The sequence below is a fragment of the Sceloporus undulatus genome, chromosome 5, assembly GCF_019175285.1.
Source record: "Sceloporus undulatus isolate JIND9_A2432 ecotype Alabama chromosome 5, SceUnd_v1.1, whole genome shotgun sequence".
NCBI lineage: Eukaryota > Metazoa > Chordata > Lepidosauria > Squamata > Phrynosomatidae > Sceloporus > Sceloporus undulatus.
In genome coordinates, this window is record NC_056526.1 from 107451895 (window position 1) to 107470314 (window position 18420).

The 18420-nt window shown below is 41.3% G+C and overlaps 1 protein-coding gene across 5 annotated transcripts in view; it reads right to left on the minus strand.

The window, feature by feature from the left end:
* The window catches only part of PCLO (piccolo presynaptic cytomatrix protein), a 293541-nt gene that overhangs the window by 124755 nt on the left and 150366 nt on the right, over positions 1–18420 (minus strand). For all 5 annotated transcript variants that reach the window (XM_042469225.1, XM_042469224.1, XM_042469223.1 and 2 more), the window contains exon 6: positions 16177–18182. In XM_042469225.1, the coding sequence (XP_042325159.1) occupies positions 16177–18182 (2006 nt within the window). The remainder of the gene's footprint in view (positions 1–16176; positions 18183–18420) is intronic.

The following is an 18420-nucleotide window of genomic DNA, read 5'->3' on the forward strand; positions in this document are numbered from 1 at the left end:
AAAGCAAATTATTAATCAATTTATACTGAGAGTTCAGCCATTTGCAGTTCTGTTTTCCCCCCAGTTTGAAATACCAATTGCAAATGCTGATTGATACGATATTAATTAAAGATCTAGGGAACTTGAGACATTGTGCTGCAAGGCATCTGAGCATTTTTATAGCAGCTTCTCACATGCTTTTCTTCGTTGAGACGGTTATTTACCTCTGGGATAGATCTGAATTTTTCCTCCTGTTCACATCTAATTAGACATTTCCCCCCTTCTCTCAGTCCCAATTGCAACATAACAAACTGGAAGTACTGTAATAGAACAACACAAATGCCTGTGTTGATTACCACACAATATGAAACCTAAGTTCTCTCTCTCCTCTAGGTCACTTCAACTAACTCCAGTTTTATCAACCGTTTTGCTTTGGGTCAACAGTGACAAAATTTCAGCTCAGTGTATAAAGGCTCCCTATAATTTTGTCTCATGTTCTGTTTAAAGGGGGGGGGGGAATCTTGTACAGTATTGGTTTAAAGCCTACAATTTTAAAAACTGAGATTGAGAGGGAGTTCGCCATCTCTAAATTGATCGATTACTGGGACGTTCAGGAGTGACCATATTACATCAATATTAAAATCACTCTACTGGTTGCCAATTAGTTTCTGGGCAAGGTAAAAGTGTTGGTTATTACCTTTAAAGCCCTGCATGGTTTGGGTCCAGGTTACCTACATTCAAGACCTCTGGTGCATGTTTACTCCAATCAGCCAGGACTAGGTTGGCAATTGTCAGCTAGATTTTGGAATGACCTGCCAGAAGAGATTTGACAGCCGAATACCCTGTCCGAATTCAAAACAGCACTAAAGACCAGTCTCTTCTGGCAGGCTTTCCCATATGATTTTTAAATTGTGAATTTTAAATGTGGATTGTTTTAATATGTTTACATCTTATTTGTCCTTTTAAATTGATATGTGTTTTAACTGATTGTTGTTATTCCCTGCCTCAATCCATGGGGAGGTGGGTAAGAGATAATAATAATGATAATGATAATAATAATAATATAACTAATCAGTTGCTGATTAGAAGAGATTTCCCCTGCTTTATCCGCACATACCTAACTGCAGCATGGGAGCATATTTGGGGGAGGGAGTGCTACTGCAGTGAGGAAGGCTAACTGTTCCAAATACTGTGGTTTAAAAAATAGCCTTACTATAAAGAGCACCAATGGAAGTCTTTAAAAAAGTCTAATTGCAGCATGAAAGACAATGTGTGTGTGCATGCATGTGTGCATGCATATATTCCACAGTTGGGCAGGGAATGGCTGTTCCTGTCCTTCCAACAATTTGATGCTTCCTTTAAAAATGCCACAAGTGTAATTAGGCTGTTAAAAAAAGCTATACTGGTGTCCATGTTTCCTTTTGAAAAGCCGTATTTGACTGACGATGTTTAAAACTTTTTAAGGGGGCAGTTTCTGTGTGTGCATGTGTGTTTGAGAGAGTTAGGGAGAGTGAGGGAGAGAGATGGAGTTTGGGAGGTCAGGTCAAGGACAATATGCCAGCAGTTAGGTGCCTGCCCCATTTTTTAATGTACTGGCATGCACACTCAACATGTTTGCTTATAACCCCCTAACTAAAATATATTTTCCATCTCTCTTTTCAAGTTATATTTGGTTCATTTTAAAAGTGTTTTAACCATTCTCTTTCTTCTTGGGAAAAGTTGTTCTGAAAATCTTCTGAAATTGGACAATGGGCTTTATGGTACATACAAATCAACCACTGCCATTGCTCTCAGTTTATCAGCTCAAAATCAACATATGTGTACACAAACCAATAATGCTAATAAAAACATTTACAACTATGTATAACATTCTGACATGTACTATCATAGTTTCTTTACAAAAACACAATTTTGTTTATTTTGTCTTCTCCAATTTGAAAGAATTGTTGATGAGGCTAGCAAGCATCTAAACAATTACAGGAAGCGCTCGTGCAATAGGAAATGCTCACACATCCCATTGCTTCTTATTTGTGTAACAGCAATGTTTTAAGCCTGGGTTACAAAGGCAGGTCTGGCTCCACCTCTGCTTGCAGAGTCCGGGAACTGCAGCCTTTAAATGGCACGGCTCCCGGACGCTGCAGAGAAGGAGCGCGGAAATCGCGCTCCTTCTCGGGCCCTAGAAGAGGCGCCACGAGTGCCAAAGAGCGCACTCGCGGCGTCACTTCCGGGGCGCCACGTGCAGATGCAGAGCATCCGCTATGTCAAAATGGCAGCACTCGTATGAACAGGGCGCCACCATTTTGTACAGACTCTGTCCGTAATAAGAGTAGGGGAGTCTAGAAGAGATGCCCCTTTTTCAAACTGGGATGTCCTCAGGACGTCCTTAATGGCGGTCTGTAACCCGCCAAAATGACTCACAATGGATTTTAGAGCCTTTCAAATGGAGTCTCTTACACTAATTTAGTCATCCATCAGTCACGTCTTGTTACTGTTTCTATTGCCTTTCTAGTTTTCATATATTAAGGGGCCAACTTTACTAATTCTTTTTGCTTCTCAAAATACCATAATAGTAACTAGGGTAGTAACCCCATCACAAATAGATTTACAGATTGAGAACCAAAAGAAAACTTTCCACTACTGCCAGTTTATCTGTATTACATGAAGCTGGACCACAAAAAATTCCCGTGGTCTGGCAGGAAAATATCTACAGAAAATGCGACATGGCATATGGATGGATGAACCAGTTAGTTTCAGGTCCTTATCAATTCAGCATGGTTTCTTCTCTTCCATTTGCACGTCATTCTGTGATGTTAAAACACACACACACACACACACACTAGGATTCAAATATAAATGTATTTAAATTCACACATTTAATTACATTTTGTTATGTTTTCTTTCTGTAGCCGAGAACTATATGGCAATATTTGGAGAAGTAACAAATTTAAAGTACAACTGTTCTGATCTGCGTATTGGTTTGAGAAATGAGAATTAGAACAATTCACTTAAAAATGCAAACCAAGTTAAAAACTCAGGGATTTTTATCTTCTGTCTGCTAGCCAAAAGATGCAAATTGGGTAATAAACATCACATCATTTTCTAAAGCATTGGTTATATAGATTTTAGCTTAAAATCCTGTAACATTATCATCTTAAGTTATCAGACAACACAGAAACCAAAAACAAGTATTTAGTTGCAGTATTAGAAATCAGCTGTCTTGTGCCACCAGAGGTATTGCACATACAAGCAAGTATTTGGCAACAGATGATGACACTTTCACAAAGAAAATTAAGACTTATTCTTCATTGCTTTTTAAATCTCCAAACACATGTTCATCATTCATTAATTAAACTGTCTATCAATTTATTTATAGCATATTTTATGTCACAATATTATACATGATAGGCAAGATATCCTTCTACTATCTGATGGCATGATTTATTCTTCCTTTCAAGCTCTGGATGGTAATTGTGCCTTATACACTTTTATTACTAAGGTTTTTAGCTCATCCTGCTGTTTCAACAAAAATCTCAATTTATTTTAGACTTCTACCAACACTTGTATCTGCAGGATCTTAATCAGATCAAGAGCAATCCTTACAGCAAAAGAAAGCAACATGTTTTTATTCATTGGATATGAAGTGAATTAGCAGAGATGCTTCTATGGGTGTAACTGCCATGAATCTATCCTACAGAATTCTGGGACTTGTAGTTTGGTGAGGTATTTGGCCTGGTTTGTCAGAGGGCTTTGGTGCCTCACAAAATACAGCTGGCACACTATTTTTAACTGGGCAGGTGTGTTTCTGGCCACTGCTGAAACCTAGACATCTAGGCTCATAATTGTGTCCAGGAGAACACCCAAGCTGCAAACCTGAGATTTCAGAGGGAATGTAGCCCCATACAGTATAGGTAGAGTCCCTATTCTCTGATCTGCCTTTTGACTGACCAGGAGTACCTATGTCTTGTTTGGATTAAGTTTCAAATTGTTTGCCCCCATCCAGTCCATTACTCACAACAGACAGTAGTCCAGTACTGAGAGAGCTTACTTAGAATTAGATAAGGAGGAGATAGAGAACTGGATGCCATCAGCATACATTGGGGTGATTTGTGGTTGTTAGGGCAAGGGTATGGTTGTCACCTTTCCTTGGGCTTTTGTGGTCCTTGTAGGCCTGATTGGGTAGCTGTAGGAGACCACAACCTCTTCAGACTCAAGTAGACCATAGATGCTTTACAGGCTCTATTGGGTAGCTGTGGGGGTCTACTTCTGAGTAGGCCTTGCAGACTTTTCAGGCTCCATTTGGTCCTAATTGGAGGAGTACTTGGAAGACTGAGGGGACTCTGAGAATGAGCCAGATTCTCCTCAGTGGCCTGAGTCTGCAGCTATGGAGCCTGTGTCCGGCCCTAGCTCTGCTGTGCCTGCTCCAGCAGAATCTATGGCCTTTCAGGAGGCTTAGCAGTCAAGTCTCCCTGTGGCAGAATCTTTGGATGTGGAGATGGATTAAGGGACCATGCCTATATTCAATCATTGTTGAGCCAAAAGAGAGTGCCTTCAAAACTCACAGAGGCTTTAACAGAAACATGCTAGCAATCAGATGCACCCGAATGCCTTCAGCATGCTCATTTAAGCAGCTGCAGGATGCCTGCCTAGTTGCCAGTGATTATGTGACTTCATTGGGAAAAGTACTCTGTCTCTGGTTCCCATTGATCTTTGGACTGAAACCTTGCTTCTTGGACTGCTGACCTGTCTTGACTTTCTGAAACCTTTGACCTTTGGACTGCCTTATCGACCTGCCTGTCTTATACCCTGGACCTCGGATTTCTTGTCAAATCTTTTCATAATACCTCTTGTGATTCTGGACTTGGAACCAGAGACTTTGCTGTTTCGCACGCCAGCTGGTGGTTTGTTTGTTTGGGAACTGAGCTGGTCTTATCAACCATTTGGCCACTTTCCCGGACACCAATTAGGCTTCGGTCTCATAACCCCCTGCCCAGGCCTCTTAGACCTCATGAAGTCTTCATGGACATGCTGGATGATTATGCCTTTTTACTGCCATGGACCAGGTTCAATTCCTGGTCAGGGAAGTTTGTTTGCCCCAATTAGTCTTCCTGATGAGGCAACCGTAATGAGGCCCCATAGACCACTTTATTTTCCGCAGGCCTCATAGGCTCCACTAGGCTTACGTAGGCCATATAGACCCTAATTGCACTTCTGAAGACCTAGTGGGAGGGGGCTTTTAGGTTACCATAGGTCTCATAGGCCTTGATTGGACCTCTGCAGGCCTCTCAGGTGCCATTTGGCCTCTGCTGGCCTCGTGAAGTCTCACAGGCCTGGTACCCGCTCCCCCACATCAATTTTTGCTGTTTTGGCCTAATCCACTTTCCTGGTAGGCTCCAATAAGGTCTTTGCAGGCTTTCTAGAGTAGGATTAAGCCTCTGCAGGCCTGGTGCACCCCATTTAGGACTCTGCAGTACCAATTACAGCTTGGTATGTCTCATAGGCTCACCCCAGCACCAGTCAGACACAAAGTTGCACGGGGCCATGGTGGCTGGACCTTGCAGTTCTGAAGCTGGCTGCTGCTGCGTCCCTAAGTACACTGCTGGCAAGGATTGGCTTTTTGCCACTCCTTTTTGGCTGGCTTTTCCTGGCCATGTACACTCTCCTCGTGGCTCCCTGCTGTTCTGGGGGCATGCGTCATGTGCCTACCCTGCCCTCAAAGCGGCTGGAAGCTGTACTTTCCTGCATGTCTGTTTCAGGACCTTATTAGGTCTCTGCAGACCTCATAGTCCCCCTTTGTGGACTGTCCTGTTCAATGTATATTCAGTTGTTGCAGTGTTGGAATAGGACTACTGCCCTGTTAAGGGTGGGATGAATCCTAAAGAAAGTATTGAGAGTTCAAAAGGCAAGGGGCCATTGAGACAGCCACCTCGCTAAGTGTCCACCATTTCAGCTGCCTTCATCCTCCAGTAGTGATGTGGAAGGGGTGGGTTAGCAGCAACTTTGACTTGGCCTGATGCCTTAGAGAAAGCCTGGGTTCAACCCAAGTAGGCTCCCCCTTTGGTTAGGAAAAAAAGTGGGGAAAGTAAAAAATAACTAACTATATTCTTGCTTGCCATTATGCTCTTGAACACTAGTTTCAAATGGAAGAGGTTGATGATCCATTGCACAACATTGAGGCAATCCAGGTGCATTTTTTGGGGGGGAGTCCCAGAATCTGTGGACTTGCCTGATGAAGTAGCGATTCAGTATATGTGGACATGGGGGCTTTAGGGCAACAGGGGGACAGATGCAACACGTGAGTTGCAGTGAAATAGATGTTTCTAGGGTGAACTTGGCTACACAGTCTAATTTATGGTATCCTTAGATTAATTTTGCTCTGGTGGAAGGCCCAACTCTACACAGGAGTGTGATTTTGGTTGCACGGGCCTTAATACTAGTAGTTATTATGCTGCTGTGTTATCTCTTACATGGAGCAAATGCTCTCTTTGGGTGACCACTCAGCTTGAGTTTACTAGAGAAAAGGTTTTTTTTTTGGGGGGGGAATTCTCTCTATTCAGAGCTGGAAAAGAAGGATAAATACAGTGGACAAAAGACAGATTGGAGTGTTGGCAACATCCAGAGTGAGCCTGTCAACAACCAATGGGAGCTTAGCCAAGAAAATGTGGGGGCTCCTCCCAAGAGCATATATAAGTATGAAGAGAGGAATGTGGAAAATTAGATTTATTAGTACTTGAGGGGTTTTAAAAGCCAAGGTGGCTGAGATACACTGGTGAAGGGGGCAGTAGGAAGGGGTTTAAGTACTTAGAAAGTTCAAGGTGGAAGTTTAATTAAGAGTGACGAGGGGAGGCACAATTTACTGGAAAGGTTAAAAAGGACAGAGAACGTCTAAAGCTTCTGTGTGAGCCAAGAATATAAGAACCACTTGGAAAATACAGTAAAAGGAATTATTATACCTTGTAACTGTTTGAGCACATAAACACCATATCAACTCTGAATATCAACTAGAAGAGAGATACTGAAACCAACTATTTTGGAAATAAAGTTTTCTTTTGTTTTGGTTCAAAGTGTGGTCGCTTGAGGTTTTATAAGAAACTATAAGCCAAACATTACCAGGGATTAATAATACTTGCATTGCTCAGAACACTCAAAATAGTGAGTGTCCTGCGTGGCCGTAGAGTGGCCCAGAGGTAAAGGAAAAGTGTGGGAGTCACTCAAATGAGGGATTCGAGTTCGAGGGTCTCATTGTGCAATTTGGTGGCAGCTAGGGGGGTGGCCGTCACATATTGGTGGCAGCAGTGGGATATAAAGACCTATTGTGTTGCCATCAGAGAGAAATAGTTGAGTGAGTGAGTTTCACCATACAAGTATAAATTAGATGACAAGTTGCACATGTACAAGGTTGATAGGACATGATCTAATTGGCTTACTGGATTTTAAATCTATGTCGAGGTCATAGCTAGGGTGCAGCCACAGTGGTCATTTTACCTATTTTCAGGGCTGGCATGGCTACTTTACCATGAGACTTTTTGTATGAAATCTGCTATGGACCCCACCCTCCACTTGGGGTCAGATGCTGCCAAAGTTGAGGATGTAGCATCTAATGACCCCAGCACATCCAATTTAGGAATGCAACCACAGGGTGATCACATCCTGTAGAAGGTGCAAGCTTTAGTTGCTACTCAACCCCAGGGCAGACAGGGGCAGCAGCAGAAGCTTCTGTGTCAGGAGTTTGGGACCAACGGTATGTCTACAAGCAAACCATTTAGGTTTCATCATTAGTGTTTGGTGTGTGGAGGTTCTCATTCTTTCTGAAACTTCCCCAAGGGAAACATTGGTAAAGACCACCAGACTAATAAGGTTAGTGCTGGAGCCCCCCCCCCCCACCTCTAAAAGGGGCCCAGTCCATTTAATGTTCATAGCTTGTCCGTTCTTTTACAGTTATACCCAGATGAGATGGTATCCCACTATTTAAGGGAGAGGTTTAGAATAGGTTTTGAGATCCTCTACAAAAGTTTGTTGTCTCTTTAGATCTCAGAATTTGCATTTAGTTGTGGGTTTAGAAAAATTAGGGAAAAGATTCTGAAGGAGGTGTGGGAGAGGAAAATGATTGTTGTATAACCTTGTCCCCCAGATATTAACTTCAGAGTCTTGCCTTTAGGAGTAAGGCTCAAGAAAACACAAGATGAATTTAGGTTGTCTTATCCTAGGTGTGAGTCAGTTAATGATGCTGTTCCCATGGAGCTGTGCATGGTATGCCACTCATCCTTTGATCCTCTTGTACAGTTTGAGGCTGTACATATTAGAATTAGTGCATGCAGCACTTAGAGATCTTGACTAAGGAGCAAATACACCAATGGCTTAGAGTAAACAAAATAAAGCTTTATTACAGGAATTTCATTCTAAAGATAGGAAAATTCCTCATGGTGCTATTCCTATCTAACTGCACAATCTGGTTTGACCCTACTTCAACTACCATGGCTCCATGCTATTGAATTCTGGGAATGGAGCCATGGCAGTTGAAGTGGGGTCAAAGTAGATTATTTCTGTAGTGCAGATGCAACTTTAGATTCTCTAATCCTATTGCTACTGCCCAACTGGAGGCATTCTCAACTCATCAGTGCAGAGTGTTGTTGCACTTCCAACATTACATATATGAGCACTTGATCAATTTTGCTTCTGCATGTATCTAAGGGACACATGAAGTGTGATTTTTTTTTAAAAAAGCAATGAATATCACTGTTGGTCCCCCCCCCCCAAAAAAAAGAAAATAGATACAGTCTACGTTCCATATTTGTTCCATATTAGGGCACAAGACTCTCACAAAAGTGGAAAAACTGAATATGTAGTGGAAAGCAGGAGGAATATGCACATGTGCTTCTCTATCCCCATGTGCACATGCCATTCCTGTCTTCCCCTGTGCCTCCCTCATTTGGCCAAAGCACAGGGGAAGTTAAGAGGGTGTGCATGCACCCCTTTCTGGTTGCTCCCAACCTCCTGGGCTTTTCCCCCTGAAGGGGGGCAAGTATGCACATGTTCTTCCCAGCCATACCAAAGAGAAAGTCACAAATAATCAAATTCACGAACATGCAAAAGTGGGAAGCCGACTGTACAATAGTGGTGGAAAGACCAGGACTGCCAACACAGTGGACACACAGGTTATCTGGCCACAGACCTTGAGAATATGGCTCCATCCCAGTTGAAAGCTGAACACTGGCACTTGACAACTGAACCATGTGGCTGGGAGTTATACCCAGAAATATAACCAACTAACAAGGCATCCCCCCTGCCCCTGTTGTCTTTCTAAATAACTACTTGTTGATGCATAGATTATAGTTACTGTGATTTATTTCTTTCCTACTTCTCCAAAAGGCTACTCGTAGTTGGTCTTTCTCTGGGTAAGCCAGCCATGTGCTTCTGTAGTAGCTGCAAGCACAACCACATTCATGAAAGCCAGCTCTAGGAGCTTTTATAAACTTAGGCGGGTTACAAACCGCCACTTGGGACGTCCTCAGGACGTCCCAGTTTAAAAAAGGGGTGCCCCTTCCAGACACCCCTATTCCTGTTACGGACTCTGTCCGTAACAAATGGCGGCGGCTGTTCCACACGGCCGCCGCCATCTTGACGTAACGGACACTGTGCATCTGCACGTCGCGCCGCGCTAATGATGTCACGAGTGTGCCATTGGTGCCTTGCGGCGTCATTAGAGCGCCGCCAGAAGAAGCTCCATTTTGGAGCTTCTTTTTTGCTCCGTAAGGGAGCTGTGCGGTTTGGCTGCGGCAGCTCCCTCGCGGAGCAAACAGCAGCGTCGGGAGACCGCCGCAAAGCGGCGGTTTGTAACGCCTCCCCAAGAGTATTTTATTTTTTTCTGATCTCTCTTGAAACACATGTCCCAAAACAATGACATGTTAAAGTGTTTTTTTTTTTGTAATTACCAGCTCACAGAGTATTGACTAATTTCAAGAAGCACAAGATCAGCACCAAAATTTGTTGTACTCTGCCTATGTAAAAAGCAAATATCATCTTTCTTCCCAAGGTATGTGTTGTGGTAGAGGTTTTTTTTTTTTTTTTTTAAATCCTCTCCTTCTTCCCTCACCCTTGAAGGTAGCTATATGCTTTAGAAAAATGTGTGTGTTTATTACTTTCTTCATGGGACTGACATCACCTGTAATTTGGTATTCATTTTTAGACAGGAACATTTCAGTGTTTAGAGTTTGAGTTTATGGGTTTTGCTTTGTATCTTTGTGATCTGCACTTTTGAGTCCTATTTATTCAGAGGGAAAGTAAAGGAAGTGCTCCTATCTCCCACACAAAGGAGATTATCGCACAGTCCTTAAATAGTGGGATAGAAGCAGGATTGAAACTTGCCGGATCTTATAGGACCATATTGTGGTTAGACAGTAGGTGTCCTGTAGTCAATTCATGTTACTGTTGCTGCTTTAAATGAATAGGAAAACCCTGTGAATAGCTGTCAGTCACACAGTTAGCCATAGGTCATTCAGGGATAATTCACTTCCAATGAAGGCAAGACTACTTTATTTAATCTCGGATATCTGATGAGTAAACAGAATGGTAGTGCAATAAGATGCATCAGCAATCTGTTATCAGTTCAAAATTGTGTGGTAATGTGAAAAGAATCGTTGCTGTTTCAGGTGTTTAAAAAGCTTCAACAGCATTGGGAAGGAAGCTTCATTTAATCCTAAAATTATCACATATGGCTTTTAAAGTGTGATTTCCCTGGAGAAAAAGTAGCTTGAGTGATACTGATCATGTGAAGCCACCTCTGACCCATCACCTCCCCTCCTCATCCCTTTTCATTCATGGGGGAAATCTGTGAACGAATACCAATTGCACAATGCCCTGGGTGCAGAAAGCCATTCCCAGGGGACTTGGAGTTATTGCTAGTCATGTGGTGTCAGTGTCCTCTCCTCCCCGCTTGGTATTTTGTTAAATTTGTTTCTTAGTCTTTTTGTGCAGTTCTGGAGCTGTTCAGCCTCTGAAGTTTTAAAAAACTGTTTAAAAGTTTAAATCAGGTGAAGAGCTCTGGAATTGCATGAAAATAGTTGGGAAAACCCCCCCTAAAGGCTTGCTGGATAAGGCACAAGGAAGGGATGGTACAGTTACGGGACAGGACAGGAAGAGAATGCAATGGGAACAGCAGCTCTGGTTGTGTGAATGAAAGCGAATGTGGTGATGGTTGCTTTACAATCAATATGTTGCCATTCTATTTTCTGGCATGACTGCAGCAACAAAAGGGCTGGTGTAATAATCTCCTAAAATCATTGAGATCTAAAAGTGCTTGTTTTTGTTTTTAATATTGAAATGCATGCACAAACCTTCATCTTGATCTCAGCCCTAGGATATCTAAGGCATTCTCCATAGAAAGTCTGTTAAAACACACATACACACATTTTCTCTCCCACACACATGTAAATGTGATTTAGTTGGTTTAGGGGAGAGGAGCAGCACCAAATTGTGTAGAACTGCTAAATATTTACCATGCTTCCACATGGAACACTCCCCTAATAATTATTACTTTCAAAGACATTAACAACTAAAATATGGCCTATTTCTGAACAATATTAACTATGCCAAGAGATTTTGGCAGTTTCCATTGAAATGTTCCCTTAAGACTCAGGTTCTCCAGATGAATACTTACCTATAATAAATAAGGGCTATTAATTATATACTACCCAATCCAAGAGACAGACGGCTTTTATAGCTTTATTTCATTTGAAATCAGGAATATTTCCTATTTCTAATGTCCACTAAAAACAGTGAATACAGATAGTGCAAATATAGGAATATAGTCTTGTCTATACTAGACATTTGGTTTTTAATTATCTTACTAATAATTTATTCATGTATTGTCAACAAAAATGCTATAAAAATCAGGGAAGAATAAATATTGGTTATGTTTGGTTGTGATTATTGTTTAATTTTGGCTTTTGTTCATATTTTATTGCTCAATAACCTTAAAGCTCTATTGTATATTAATTAATATTTAATCAATCAGCAAATTAGCTTGTTAAATTAAAAGTGCATCCATTTCTACAAAATTGGGGGGGGGGGACAGGGTGAGAGAGGTAGCTAGACAATCTGAGGTGATCTAAAGCTAGAAACCATGGGATATCCCCAGTAGTTTGGATTGAACATTAAATCAGAAATGAATAGGGGAGCAGGATTTGAAAGAAAATCAAAGGCCTGTTACAGACAGCCAAAATAAAGCTGCTTCGAGTCACAGTGGAGGTATAGCGTTTCAATGATGCATGCATCCTAAGAGTCCAGAAGTCATACCAAAGCCATGCTCCAGTCCTAGGACTGGAACATGGCTTTGGTGCGACTTCTGGACTCTTAGGACGCATGCACCGTTGAAACACCATACCTCCACTGTGACTCGAAGCAGCTTTATTTTGGCTGTCTGTAACAGGCCAAAGTCAGGATTGAAGGGCAAATTAGAAACAGGGATGAACTAGAGATGGAAATAATATCTGAAAATGTTTGAAAAACATTAGGAAGAATCATGGGCTGATGAGAATCTTCACAGTTAAAGACTTACAATGCCATGCCCTCCCTTCAGTTGTTCTTGAAGGTCGATATAAGAAGATCCCCTTCTCAGACAGACTAGAGGCAACAGAGCACATACTACCCCAGTGCTCATACTACAGGGACATTGACTTCAGCCTTATCTTGCCTCCATTGTAAAAACATCAAGGACACACCAGTCAGTTTTACACTTCTTTGTTGCTTTCAGACACCAATATAGATATAACATTTAATGTTGCCAGATTCTGTGCAGTTGCAGTTAAAATCCAAAAGGCAATGGCCTCTGCAGTATACTAGTATTAATCTTACCCTGCCGCACTGGATTTTACACTGGATTTTAAAAGGATATTTTAAATACTGTTCTTAACCAGTGATTTTACCTTGTTTTTGCTATTATCTTCTTTTATTCTGTATCACTTTTTTACCTGTGCTGGTCTATGACCATAATAAAGAGAACTGAACACAATTTGGGGCTTATTTTGCACAAAATTCACACGTGTTGTTCTGTGCAAAAAAACAGCTCTCTTTACATAGGAATTTACATGCCTGTGTTCAAATACAGCAAAAATGCTGTTTCCTGCACAAAACAATAATGAGCAAATTTTGTGCAGATGAGTCCCAAATTGTGAATAGCAGTCAAACACGGTGGTTTTCAAAGACTTTCTTGAAGCAGGATAAAAAGAAAGACATCCGGAAGCTGTGCCAAACCCATGCTCCAGCCCTAAGGACTGGAGCGCAGCTTTGGAGCAGCTTCAGGCCTCTTAAGATACACGTGTCATTTAAACAGCATATCTCCAAAGTGACCCGAAGCAGCTTTATTTTGACCTATCTATTCAGGCCCTTAGTCTGACATCCCTAGTCAGAACTAAAGAACAAATGACAACACAAGACAGGAGTAAACCAGGGCTGACTGATGAACAGGACACAGGATGAAGTAACATGCAAGAACTCAAAAATATGTGGACAATGAAAGAATATAGAACACACAAGAACAAACAGGAAGATTTTGTTGCTTTTATAGAACCTCTTGTCTTGCTACAGTAAGGGCACAGTTAATTCCATCAGTACAAGGGTTGACTGACATGCTTATGGGTGTAGGATGCTTCCTTGGTTAGAGTATGTGGAAAATGGGAGAGACATCAAAGGGTGTTCTGGCTGACATCAAGGCTGTCTGTCTAGAGCCTCTGAAAAAAAGCACCTATACTGCAGTGTTTTATTTCAGGCTTGTATATTTCTACTATCTTTGAGCAAACAATACAATTCTAGTACGCCACTTCTAAGTGGATTTGCACACCTTCCAACTGTCTTGATTTGGCAGGGACAATTCTGATTAATTTCCCATTGTCCCAATTTTTCAGCTGCTGTTTTTTGTGGGTTTTTTTGGGCTATGTGTTTCTCGGAAGATGGCAGCCACAGATGCCGGCAAAATGTCAGGAATTCTGTTAGAACATGGCTACATAGCTCTAAAGAACCCACAAAAAAACTATGGATGCTGGCCTTGAAAGTCTTTGATGTTTCAAAGTCTTGAAAGTCTTTGATGTTCCCAAATGTTTATGGGCAGAATCCACATCTCTGTGACGAGTAGAGAGATTTTCCAAAATGGCACCAAAACTCTATGACCTACATTCAGTTGCTAGCTTCAGCTGGGGAAAATTCACTGGATCATTGCTAAACAGAAAAGAAATCCAAGTGATACAGTGGGTCTACTTAGGTAGGGACTAGCAATTATATTTGAGTCTATATGACTACATGGAAGAGGTGGCTGGCTTACTGTAAAGACTATGAATTTAAGCAATAGTTGTGCATGAGATCTGCTAATCTGAAGAAATACACCCATAAAATCTCATGCTAACAGTTGAATAAGTTAGTCCTAAAGGTGCTGCTAGATTTCTTTTCTCCTTTCTCCTTTTTATTCAGTACAGGTTGAATATCCCTTACCTGGAATTCTGAAATCTGAAGCACTCCAAAATCCAAAGGTTTTTTTTAGCAACAACACCGGTACATGTACAGTATTTGCAAAGCTGGAGAGAGACATGGCTGGAGAGAAACATGAGTATCTATGAAAGGGGGGGCGGGAGGAATCTTCACCTGCCATTTCACAGATCCTTGAGCTTTCTCCAGCCTCATTATGTGTCATTATGTATATGTAAATAAAAGCATTCAAAGTCTGAAAAGGTGTGAAATATGGAAAACTTCTGGTCCCAAGCTTTTCAAATAGGGGATATTATATGCAACAGCATATAGCACTACAGACACTCACTTTCTTTTTAATTAGGCCACTCGAATGCTCAAAATCTCTATAAATATACATTAAGCTTGATATAAAATACTAAATAAGAGTTCTGCTCCTTATTATGATAATCTTTTAGTCATGTAGAGATATGAACCTTTGTCAGTATTGTTTTGTGGTGTTTCTCAAAATCACATTAACATTCTCTTCTAGTGCCAATTCTGTTTAAAGCTGAGAAACTGTGTTTTTTTCCCTTGCCCACAGAGAAACATGTGCAGGTTGATGAACACACTTTTCTACATGAGTGTACTTTTTACTCATTTTACTTCATGTACACATTTTCACCACAGATTAAAATGCATGATTGACCCTTTTTCAAATATACATATTTTTTTTTTGTCATCTGTATGTCGTTGCTGTGCGCCTTCAAGTCATTTCCAGCTTACGGAGACCCTATGATGAAGCTATCATGGATTTCTTTTGGCAAGATTTATTCTTGTGCATATTTTTTTTGGGGGGGGGAAAGAAGGCCGGAGAAATGAATCTAGAAGTTGCCTTCTGATGATGAAAAATCAAAAGAGTATATATACCTTTTGTCGATCGTCTCACAACACATATGGTGGGAGGAGTATAATTTAAAAATCTCAGTTAATATAAATTTGTTTTCCATGTCTAACAACAACAACAATAAAAAGCCTACAGTAAGCCTGACATTATCCCTGGAGAGGAGAGAGTAAAAATACCCATAATATCAAAGGGATTAGACACCTCTATGTCCATAAAACAAGTAAGTGAAAGGCCACAAAACCCATAAATGGGTGATTATATAAAGCAGACAGTCTGCAATCTGTCTCCCTCAATATTATATCCAGAATGTGATAACATTAGATAAATCTCCTAAGATATATTTAGACCTTGTTCTGAATTCCTGGCCCTGTCATCATACAAACACAAAGAAAGGGAAAAGGTATGGAAGATAATTCATTTCCCTAGTATCGCTTCCTTGATGGAGTTCCGTGTATTACAGACTACAAGAGAATTAATTTCATAAACCAAATAAATATAAATAATTTAAATGTATGAAAAAAACCTACTAAACTTATGGTTTCATGAAATGGATAAACTTTGCAGTTCAGTCCCATCTCTTCCTGATCTGAATCAGCTGTATCACTAATTTTTTGTGGGGGTTTTAGGCTATGTGGTCATGTTCTAGAAGAGTTTATTCCTGACGTTTCGCCAGCAGTTGTGGCTGGCAATCTCTGAAGATGGCCACATAGCCCGAAAAACCCACAAAAAACAATTGCTGTATCAGGTTTCTAAGGCTCCAGAATTTCATTTCTAGAACTGCCCATTAAAATCTTCACATACATGAATCAAGCAATTTCCATATATTGAATGCCACACTAAACAATCAAAGCAATTCTTACCAAGAAACCATCGGTATACTGGAAATGAGCTCTGGAAGGGTCTTCCGCTGTTGGGCTCAGAGGTTTAGGATCAGACAAAGAGCGCTGCATCACCTTGGCAGACTTTGGGCTCAGCTGAGGAATTGTGGTGACATCAGCATTCAGAATCTTCTGAGGACTAATGTCTTCAGCAACAGGTTTTTCATAGGGTACAAAGGCTGACTCTATAACTGCAGCTGGAGATACAGGTGAAATGGGAGAATAGAGTACTTTGGGGGATTTGGGAGGGGAGGGGGCTACCTGAAGTGTTGGCTCTGGTCGGAGATGGGACGAATAACCTATTTCTAATGGTGTTGGGCGTTTTTTATCTTTCTGAGGGGAGGTATCTGTCTGGTATGGGGGGCTTTGTGTATCTGAGTCTGTTTCTGTCTGACATCCCAAACTCCCTCCTTTGTATGTCTTTTCTGGAGCTGAAATGTGTTTTATTATTTCTATTTTTGCATCTGACTGGGCCCTCACTGATGGTGTTCTTATCATCCCTACAGGCTCTGTTTGTACAGAAATCTCTGCAACTGTCTGCACTGCAATACTGGAGACTTTGGGAAATGGCTTAGCCTTGTCCATCTCAGTGGTACCTTCATATTTCCCCCCATGAGTCTTCCTTCTTGACCTGTTGGAAGGATCCCAGTCATCTTGGTCCTCATCATCTGTCTGAACACTTGTATCTACACTCTTTTTCATCCTCCTTCTCCTGTCTGAATAGCCCAAGTCTGCACTATCCTCATCATCAGTCTGAACTCCACTTTCCACTATCTTTTTTAGACACTTAGGGTCTTCTTCCAAGGTTTCATCAATTTCCTCATATGGGCCACGGAGCTTTGGCATGGAGCTCCTCTTTTTCAGCTGCTTTTCCTCTCTTGCATCAATGTCTTTAAGAGACATCTCTGAAACAGAATTTAGGATGCCAGGCCTGGATATGTATTGTGTAACACCATCTGACTGAACAGTGTACCAAGCTTGGCTCTGTGGAATTTCAATCCCCAAGGCAGCAGAAGTGGTGGCAGCTTCATCACCAGTCCAGAACTGGCTGTTGGCCGCATTGTACTGTCCTTCAAGAATGACTTGATCTGTGGTTGTTTGTGGGGATACAGTTCCAGAAGGGTCATAATTATACTGATAAATCTGGTGGATTTTTTGTTCTTCCAAGTGCTGGTGGAGTTGATGTTGAAGCTGCTGAATTTGTTCAATGTGCATTTGTTGTTGAACTAATGATTCCTGCCTCATCATGAACTGAGCTTGTCTTTCTTCTTCTTGCTGATATAGGAGGTGGTGCTTCATAGAATGCAACTCCTCAAGCTTTTTTTGAACCATAAACTGTTCTTGCTCTCTGAATCTTTGTATTTCTTGGCGTTCCCACTCTAGCTCTTCTGCAAAGCGTTGCTGCTTCAGTTTCTCAAGCTCTAGAAGCTCACGTTCTAAGTCAAGATGTTGCTGTTTGCCTTCTCCAGGAGCAATAAGGAGTGTAGCTTCATCCTCAATTATATCTACAAAGGCCTCAGAAGATGTTGTGAAAACAGGCATCAAGTTTGTTGGCTCAGTGGTAATAGCTTCTAAAGGGAGAGGTTGCAACCCTGGGTCAATGTCAATACCAGTAATTGAACCATCTTTTTCAGAGGCTACAGTTGTCAAGAAATTGTATGATCTTGGAAGTGCCTGGCTCTGTTGCAAGTTTGATAATGAGGGCAGTGTGTCAACTGTATGAAGAGCAGACAGGTCTCTAACCGAAGTACTAAAAATAGAACCCGGCTGTGTAGTGATAGCAAATGTAGATGGGACTGGAGTTGCAACTGAAGAATATACAACCCCATTAGATGATTTCAAAACACTTCCAATGCCATAAGGGGAGCCTAGGGATGATACTATTCTTGCTTGGGAATACTGAGGTGCACTGATCCCAATGCTAGAAATCACTTGTCGAGTCTCTGGGTAAGGACCAGTAATCTTGCTTGAGTAATCCACAATTTCACCTGAAATTACAGGGCAGAGTTATAGTCGAGTTCCCCAAAACAAAGTCTTTTGGTGGATTCTGAAAGCCATCCCATAATGAGCAGAGAGCAGGGAGAACTGCATGCAAATCTTCATTTTCAATGATCTATTTTAGCGATGCAGGGAGAGGGGAGAAAGCATTTTCTGAACATGCAGGCACATGCAGGTACCTTTTGTGCAAAATAATTTATGTAAAATGAAGAAACCAAAAAAATACAT